Below are 9,031 nucleotides of genomic sequence, written 5' to 3'. Positions count from 1 at the left end.
CCCAGCCAGTTCCCAGCCCAGAGCCCTCGCAAGGTCCCGTCTCCACAGACTCCTGGATGTACAGCCATGTACCCCCACGGTGGCAGAGATGACACCCAGGTGAGGGGCAGAAGCCTGGTCCTGCCCTCACCACAGCTTCTCCTGCCACCAGCCACGGTGGTGACAGAGGGAGCACAGGGAGTTCAGGCAACCCCAGGACCTGAGCAAAGGCTGTGCGCCAGCGGTGCCTGGAGCCTCGGAGGCTTAGGTGCAGCACCAGCCCTGAGCACAAACCCTCTCACTGTTAAATACAACTGCACAGGGACCACAGGCTGTAATGAGTCAGCCAGGCCCTGGCTCCGGCATGGGAAGGGGCTGTCCTGGCTCTGGGGTGGTGCAGGAGATCCCCCAGAAGCATCACCCTGGTGCTGGGTGCAGGATAGGGCCCGAAAGTCAGTCCAAGTGCCATTCCCCCCTTCACCTGCCGCTCTTGAAATGCCATGAAGAGGCAGCAAACGTGAGGTGGGAACAACAGCCTGTGCCGATACCAGATCTCATGTGTCTTCAAGTGGGGGACTAGGGAGCCTCAGTGCCCTGGTGTGCTGCCTGCCAGGGCCCAGGGCTTCACCCTGTCCCCTCTGCCGCAGCCCAGGCCCCTAACAAGCTGAGCGCTGGCATCCACCTCTCCACCACACCTCGGGGTCTTTAGGGAGGGAAACGCAGCCCCATTGCCCCCAGGGCTGCATCAGTGCAGATCTCGCCCAGAACAAGAGCCTCAGCGGCCGCAGCTGCCTGCACACGTCCCACGCGAGGGCTCCGCGCTGGGCTCCGCGCGCTCCAGGGCCCTCCCTGGCCCAGGAAAGCACCAAAGCTCCATCACTCCTGGCCAAACCCTTCCGTCTCCTCGATAGCGTAAAGCAGCTTCTCCTTCAGCTGGTCGTAGCTCTTGTAGGGAGGCAGATCCAGGCGGTTGAAGCTGGAGAGAGAGAGAGCAGAGGCCGTGAGGCTTCTCCCCACGCCAGGGTGCTCCCCAGCTGCAGTGAGAGGCACAGCCAGGAGCAGCTATATCCCAGGGCCCCCCAGGGGCCCGTGCAGCCCTGCTGAGCTCGCTGGGCCCACACACACTCCTGCCAGGCCAAGTAGCAAGGACCTACCACGTGTGACTCCGTGGCAGCCACGTCTCTTTGCCAACTTTATCGATGCAGAATTTCTGGGGCCCATTGCTGCCTGTTAATGACAAGCACAGCAAAGCTCATTACACGACCAGGAGCTGGAAAAGAAACCCCTCCCACACACTGTCAGCCAGTGGACGCACCATCACATCCCTACAGTCCCAGAGACACACAGGGCATAAATCCATGGCAGCAATCCCTGACTGTGCAGAGAGGATGGGCAAAAAAACAAGGAGAAAGCAAAGAGCAGATTCACAGAACAGGGGGGTAACAGCACCAGCTCTGAGCACAATGTTTCTGCAGCAAGTGCTAAAACCTATTTATCTGTAGACCCTCAGGATTGTGCAAGTCCATTCGAGAGTTTTGAAGGACTCCGTGCAGGAAGTCTGAGCCCCCTAGTGGCTTTGTAACGGATAGGGAATGCTGGAGAGGCTCCAGGGGGTGGGAAAGGCTAATACGCCAGCAAGAATAACTGAGTGGGTTAAGCTGGTTAGCCTGACGTGGATGCCAGGAAAAGTCAGGGAAAGGCTGGTACAGGCCCCAGAAAGCAGCAAATTAAAGGATAAGAGTGGAATATTGCCATGCTGTGGCTTCATGGAAAAGAGTTTTTGTCGCATGAGAATCAAAATTAAATCAGAAATCCAATCGCACTCGGAATGAGATTACAGAGCAGCCCCACAGAGCTAACCGTGGCAGCACGGGTCAGGGCTGAGGAATGCGTCTGGGAACGGCACGGCACCAGACTGGATCCCTGCGCTCAGCCCTCACGTGCTGCTGTGTGCTCTGTGATGGGGCCAGGGACAGCCAGGACCCACCACCCCAGGGCCCCCCACCCAGCTGAGCCCTGAGAACACACCAATGAGCTCTGCGAAGCCCCCGACGGGCAGGCGGCAGGTCCCGGTCACAAACTGCAGCAGTCGGATCCTCTTCTCATTGTCCATCTCTTTAACCACCTAGGACAAGACCACAGCAGGTGAGTGGGATCCAGCCATGCCTGGGGCCCCATCCCACAGCACAGCTCCTGCCACAGAGACACCTCGTGCCCTGGGCCAGGCTCAGACCACGCTGGTAGTGGGACTGACCTGCCAGAACCACTGGATCTGTTTGCTGTTCTTGGTGTAGTGCCTGTAGATGGTATTTTTCTGCCAGTCGTTCATGTCGATCTCCTGCATGCCGCACAGCATCAGCTGGGGACAGGGGACAGTCAGCAGAGGACAGACACACGGCCCTGTGCCCATGCTTTGAGCACTGACTCCACCACTGCCAGGCTTCGCAGGCACAGGTGCCAGCACTGGGCAACAGAGGCATCTGGGAGGAATTCCTCACACCCAAGCAGATGTTTGCTTGCTAACAGACCCAATGAGCCATCCACAGACCCTGAGACCACACCCCTGTCAGCAGAAGTGATGGGCACTGAGTCACCACATGCCATACCACATCCACATCCCCATCCCAGGTGCCAGCTCACCTCCAGCTCCTTCTCATCGAAGTACCGCAGCCACTCCAATGGCACCACCTCGTTGAAGCCATCCAGGAAGGCCTTGGTCTGCTCCTCCACACCTCGAGTGAACCTCCAGTCCGTCAGCAGCCTGGGAATGGAGACTGGGGTCAGCAGGCAGCCAGTGCTGCTGGCCTGGCATGGGGAACCCCCATCATCCCTCCCATAGGTCAGGAGGGCCCCAGGAGCATGGGGAAGGGGAGAGAGGCTCTCTCAAATCACCAGGGTTCCCCTCACAGTTCCCACTGGTGTGGTGTTTCTCTCTCAGCCCCCACATCCATGAGCAGTCTCACCCCCAAGCACAGCCCAGCATCCTTCAGGAGGTGCAGGGGTGCAAACGACATACCCCAGGCAGAGCCTGAGCTGGAGCTGGCAGCCCCTGGCAGTCCCAGGCAGGCAGGGTGAGCAGCCATGGGTTGGGAGAGCAGCCTCACCCTCTCTCCCCTCTCCTCTTTCCTGAAAGTCCTGGCAGCTGCCCAGACCGCAGCGAGCCAAACCACAGCAGAGCCCGGCCAGCCGCGCCAGCCCTACTTGTCACAGGCCACGTAGCCCAGGGCAGCGGCCACGTCCCAGGCCCCATGTTCCCACCCCTGCAGCCGTGGGGGCGGGCACCACTGGGACCCTCGTGATGGCCACTCACATGATGTACTCCTCCTTGTTCTCCTCTGTCACACGGATGCTCTCGCCACCCTCCTTCAGTTCGTGGGTGGTCACCTTGCCCAGGATCTCCATGTCCTGGATGAAGTACAGCTCCAGGCCACACTCCTCCAGGCTATTCTCCCTGCGGGGGGGACACTGGGATGTGATTTCTGATGGAGACACCCGTGAGGGGCTGTGGGGTGAGCGCTGCCTGCTCACGGAGGGACAGGAGGGAGCACAGGGCACTCACTTGGTCCAGACAATAGAGTTATAGAACTCAGGGTCGATGGACTCCAGGTCCTTCAGCGTCGGTCGCTTGTTCAGCATCCGTTTGTAGAAGGGCAGTGTGAATCCAGTATCGATGAACTTCCCATGATACAGAGCCTGTGGTGGGAAAGTGACACCAGGTCATGGGGGACCCTGGGACAGATCCATGGACTAAGACAATGCTCGCTCCCCCACTAGGGTAGCCACGGGGCAAAAGGAAACCATTCCCAGCTTCCTGAGCTGTGGCACTCGCTCCTGCTGGCAAACACGGTGGGAGGAGTGTGCTCCCCCCAGCAGCGCTGCCCACCCGGCGCGGCTGTGTTCGCAGCCCCTCTCCCTCCCCACCACGAATTCCACTGCGTCTCCCTCTCCCCTCACAGCTCTATTAAGAGCACTTGTTTAAACAGAGCTGTGCTGTGGCTTCCCTGAATCCCTGGCTTCCAGGAGCCCCGAGGCAAAGGCAGCCAAAAATAATGCAGACGCTTGTCTAGAACGGCCCAGCGGTGAGTAATAGTCTGGGGTTTTATTGGTATCCTGCGAGGCGCAGGGCAGGGCAGGGCAGGACAGCGTGGGGACGGAGCCACCTCCGCACACACCTCGTAGGGCTCAGGGCCAGGGACCCTTCCCTGGGCTCTGGGAGCCCCTGCCAGCCTCCCTGCCAGCCCAGGGCGGGGCAGCCCACAGCACATTGGCCTTGGGGAATCCAAGACGAGCAGGAGGAGCTGCTCTGGAGCTAGGGCAGCTGGAAAATCTCACACTGCTGGGGCTAAAAATAGCCCCTGGAGCTGCAGACCCGACAGCACCTGGGGTGGCAGCCAAAGACCTGGAGCCATCCATCCCTGCCACACAGCTCCTGGGAAACCAGGTCTTCTCTGGCGCCACAGCCATTCCCTGGATTTAACAATGCATCACCCCACAGCAGCCCCTCAAAGGGCCATCTCCCACGGACCACACCTGGGCGAGAAAGGGCTTCAGGAGTGCAACAGTGCCAGGATGAGCAGAGTCACAGCACATGGAGCTGCCCCTCGCCCACCCCCATCCCCTGCCAGGCCCCTGCTCCCGGGACACACAAACCCCTCTGGTCCCCCCCAGGTTCTCACCATAGCGATGAAGCGGCCGATGAAGCGAAAGTAGGTGAGGTGGTCAGGGTTGATGGAGGAGGCTGGGTTGATCTGCAGGCAGTAGTTGTTCTTGCCCGCATACTCGAAGAGGCAGTACATGGGGTTGAGCACCTCGTGGGACAGGAGGAAGAACCACTCCCTGGGGCGAGGCAAGGGGAACGTGGTGACGAGCAACTCGGGGGTGGCTGTGCCCCTCTGGAGGGGACAGCGTGTGCCCCCACAGCACACCTGCACCAACCAGGTGCCTGTTTCTTTGAGCAGGCACTGGCCAGGCTGTGACTGGACAACAGTGTCCCCCGCCCTGGAGTGCTCTGTGGGTTAAGTGTTTCTGGAGATGGCAATCTGCCGGAGGCCCCACTTGGAGCATCATGGATCCCGGCAGGCAGGCACCACACACTCAGTCCCACCCAGGCTGTCACACATGTACACACACGCACACAGCTGCACACTGAGTCTCTCTGCAGAGACTCCTCGAGGAGCCCCACATCGAGCTCAGAGCAGCATGGCACAGACACCATCTTGGCTTGGCTCCCCCGGCTGTGCAGGGAGACAGGAATCCTCGGACGCGGAGGCAGCCCCGGCATCCCGTCCGTGGTTCTACCCTGTGGTAGAACAGCATGACGTAACCTACCATAGGGTAAAACCACTGGCAGGACACGGAGAGAGAAGGAGAGCAGGAGCCCCTGCACCAGAGCTGGGGGCAGCAGCACCATGAAGGACGGAGCATGGCAGCAGGTAGGGGAAGCAGCAGCCCAGCACCAAGTTAGACACCCAGAGTGAGCTGGAGGGGGCTCATGGAGACAGGGATCTCGCTCCAGCCGAGGCACAGCCCACACTCTGTGGTATCACCATCATGGGGGCTGCAGCAATTACATCACACCCAGTCTGCCCAGCACACACCAAATGTCCTGAGAACACCAGAGCCTGTTGGCTGTGGGGAGAAGAGGCCACTCAACCCACCGCCCCACACCCTGGGGGCAGCAGGAGAGCCTCAGCCAAGTCCTCCAGCACTCTCAGTGCCAGGGACAGGATGGTGCAATGCTCTTGAGGTGTTCTGCCACTCCTAAAACTCCGTTTCCCATTTGAATGCCCCTGGACTCCTCTGCCCAAGGGCTGGGGACCCTGAGTGCAGCTGCCAGGCAGCCTCCCATGCCTGTGCTGCCCTTTGGGGACTCAGGGCACAGGCAGGGCACAGCGTCATGGCCTGGCACACTAGCACTCACCTGGCAATGCCACCATAGTCCAGACCCTCCTCTCCTCGCATGATGATGTACAGCCGTCGCCGCAGGTCATATGGCTTCATGTTCATGATCTGGGGACAAGCAGGGAAGTGTCACCATGGCTGGGGAGAGGGATGGCTCCACACCTGCCTGGGTCCATGGCCCCAGCACCTCCATACCTGCTGGAACGAGTCCTCAAAGAGTGTCTGTCGGGACACACTGATCTTCACATGGCTGGGCAGCGCGTTGGACTGCAGGCAAGGCAGAAACACAAGGCTGTGTGAGGCTGGCACAGGGGCTCTCCTTGCCCACACCTGCACATGGAGTCAGGACACCCACCCAGTCCAGACCTGCCAGAGCCTCTAGCTGTTCTACTCACATGGCAGAGGAAGCGGAACTGGTGGTACTTCCAGCGAAAGCTCCGGTCGTACGCGCCGCCGCCATGCTTGCTCCTGCAAAAGCAGCACAGGCCTCAGCACCCGCCTGCCCTGACCAGACTCATGGCCAGCCAGGATGCAGCTCTCCCCTGTGAGAGCCCAGCATGACCCTCAAACCCCTGCCCAGGGCTCACCCAGACTCAAAGCCCGGCCGTGGGTCCTTGAAGGTGGTGGTGCGCGTGTTGTGGTCCACAAAGTAGCGCACGCTCTCGTTCGTGTACTTCATCTCCCAGCCTGGTGGCAGCGGCGGCTCCTGGATCATCCTGCTGACAAGGGAGAGGTCACCAGGCAGCCCCTGGGGCAGCTCCCCCATGAACTGCAGCTCTTGGCAACCACCTGCAGCTTGCAGCTCACTGCCAGGCCAAAGGAAGGGTCCATGGCATGGGATCAGTGAGCACCTGTCTGCACCCCCACAACCAGGACAGTATTATAGCTTCACTCCCCATCTGCTGGAGAGGTGGCCCCAGTGGAGGTCTGGGCCAGGTCCTCAGCCAGGGCAGGTCCCTGCACCTTCCAAAACCACAACCACCCTCCCCCTGCTCCCCCCACAGTCTACCCTACCCCTGCGTGCGAGGGTCTTCCCACTGCGTGGTCCGGGTGTTGTGGTTCACGTAATACACTCGCCCATTGTCCTGTCTCTTCTCTAGGAACAAAGGGAGAGGAAGCATTAGTAGGAGTTCCAGGAACAGCCCTCTCCTTCCCAGCTCAGGGGAAGTTTGTCAGCTCCCCCATCCCACCTCCCGGGCTCATTTGGAAAAGGCAGGACAAACCCTACATCCCTTCCGCATACCCAAGCTGCCCAGTGTGCAGGAGCTGCCAGGGCAGAGGCCAGCTCTGCCAACACACTGCCAAGCTGGCACAGGGGTGTGCTCAGACATACACCTTGGTGGCACACACACCCTCCTCGGACACGCAGCAGCATCTCTCCAGGTGGATCTGCAGGTGCTTTCCCAAACTCCCTGCAAGGCCTTGCTGCCAGCACATGGCTCAGGTTCCCAGTGTGCACTGCATGTGTGTGTGAGAGCACACACACACACACACACACACGCACACAGCCCTCCTTGTGCTGCACACAGGCACAAAACAAACCCACCACACATACCAGCATTGCTGCTCAGCCCCTCTGTGCCTGCAACCTCACACAACTTTCCTGTGCACTCCCTTCCCAACACTTCCAGCCCGATTTCCACACTCCAAGCAGCAACAGCCTCCCAGCCATGGCTGGGCACCACATGCCCCGGCCTGGCAGTGATCCTGCACTCACCTCTGAACCCCCTCATCCCACCTGCCCACGCCAGCAACCCCTCTATCGTCACTCAGTGACTCCTCACCAACATGTGTGCCCCACACCTCCTCCCTCCACGTGCTGCGTCACTCCTGCTGCCCCTCTCCATGCCGGCAGGGACGCCCTGCACGCACACTCCCTGTCACCTCCTGGCCACCAACATCCCCTCACTCCATCTCACTCCTGGGCAGCAGCCCCCACGCCATGGCTCTGGCAGACTCCACACACGATGCCTGCATCCATCCCAGGGACCCCATCTCTCCTGGGGACCCCCCAGAGTGCTCAGCCCCACACAGAGCTGTGTCTCCCTTAGCTTGCTCAGCTGACACGGGGGACAGATTCCCTCTCCTCACTGATGTGTGAGGTGGGCCACCCAGCATGCATGGCAGCAAGGGCTCCAGCACCGCCCCCATCAAGACCCTGCCCTTGGGGACCCCCTGAGCAGCCCGGGCCCCTTTGTCCTGCTCTGAGTTCCTGCAATTTAATCCCTCCCCTGCCCTCCCTGGCACAGCACAGCCCCATGAGCATTCCAGCCTGCCCTCTCCAGGGATGCTCTCCAACCATGGAGGGGGTCTCTCTGCCCTAGGAGTGCCACAGGGACATTTCAAAATGTCCCAGCACATGATGCTTGGACCATGGGAACAGCCAGCCCTGCTCCTGCCAGCTCCCAGCCCTGGGCAGAGCATCCCAGGAGGCAGCATGACAGCAGGACAGATCCCTGCTTGGCAGAGGAAGGGGCTGAGGACAGCAAAGAGCTGGATCCCCAGCCTCTCACCCCATCCAAAGAACAATCACAAGCACTTCTGCATTCAGCAGCTAAGAGAGGCTGGGAACTTCTCCAGGAAAAGGGGAAAAAAAGGAGAAAAAAGATGGATTTCAAATCAGAGACTGTGCTAATCACAGGCAGACTCAGCCCCACACACAGCCGACCTGGATCCATGTCCACCCTTCCCATTAACTCCAGGGATGGGAGTGAGGGAGCCGCTGACAGCTCCCTGCAGGGTGGGCAGGGTGACCAGTGTTCCCTCAGGGCCATGCAGTAGGCAGGTGAGGCAGCAGTACTTACCCCAGCCAGGAGGAAGGGGCCCGAGAGGATCATTGTCTGTCGGGGCGCCGGAGGACTAGAGACAACAGAGAGGGCAAAAACACGAATAAAACCCCGAGCAGGGCCAGCTGGGAAGAGTGGAACGCAGAGGTGAGCCGGTCAGCCCTGCTCCCACTCGCCTCCCCTTGGCTCACAGCTCCCATGGAACTAAAAAACAAAAACAACTTGTACACTCAAGGGGGGCTAAAAAAAGAAAGAAAAAAAAAAGAGGAAAACCAAAAAAAGCACAAACTAAAGAGGGGCTGAGACAGCCAAGGGGTAGCAGGGCAGGGGCAGGGGCTGTGCCGCAGCGAGGGCAGCGGGACGGG

At 60.2% G+C, this 9,031-nt stretch overlaps 1 protein-coding gene across 1 annotated transcript; it reads right to left on the bottom strand.

Moving 5' to 3' along the window:
• Window positions 1-855: 855 nt before the first annotated feature.
• On the bottom strand, window positions 856-8,733 carry WWP2 (WW domain containing E3 ubiquitin protein ligase 2). The gene is made up of 14 exons (XM_009078479.1): window positions 8,685-8,733; window positions 6,895-6,976; window positions 6,468-6,596; window positions 6,276-6,348; window positions 6,076-6,147; window positions 5,900-5,988; window positions 4,656-4,815; window positions 3,539-3,672; window positions 3,290-3,430; window positions 2,620-2,740; window positions 2,234-2,338; window positions 2,008-2,104; window positions 1,134-1,206; window positions 856-955 (listed from the first exon to the last, which is right to left on the bottom strand). Exons 3-14 carry the CDS (start codon window positions 6,593-6,595, stop codon window positions 856-858), a joined length of 1,293 nt encoding a protein of 430 aa, XP_009076727.1. The 5' UTR covers window position 6,596; window positions 6,895-6,976; window positions 8,685-8,733.
• Between the last annotated feature and the right edge of the window lie 298 nt (window positions 8,734-9,031).

This window comes from Acanthisitta chloris, unplaced genomic scaffold, assembly GCF_000695815.1.
Source record: "Acanthisitta chloris isolate BGI_N310 unplaced genomic scaffold, ASM69581v1 scaffold20667, whole genome shotgun sequence".
NCBI classification, from domain to species: domain Eukaryota; kingdom Metazoa; phylum Chordata; class Aves; order Passeriformes; family Acanthisittidae; genus Acanthisitta; species Acanthisitta chloris.
Note: the sequence above shows the minus strand (reverse complement) of the source record. Positions and strands in the feature narration are given on the sequence as shown.

What these genes read in the sequence shown, in the direction of transcription:
- WWP2 (XM_009078479.1), bottom strand. Translation starts at nt 6,595, where the DNA reads ATGATCCAGGAGCCGCCGCTGCCACCAGGCTGGGAGATGAAGTACACG. An exon ending in AACAAGGAGGAGTACATCAT is followed by an intron (nt 2,741 to 3,289) that starts GTGAGTGGCCAT and finishes CTCCATTCCCAG; the next exon opens with GCTGCTGACGGACTGGAGGT. An exon ending in CTGCCACGGAGTCACACGTG is followed by an intron (nt 956 to 1,133) that starts GTAGGTCCTTGC and finishes CTCTCTCTCCAG; the next exon opens with CTTCAACCGCCTGGATCTGC.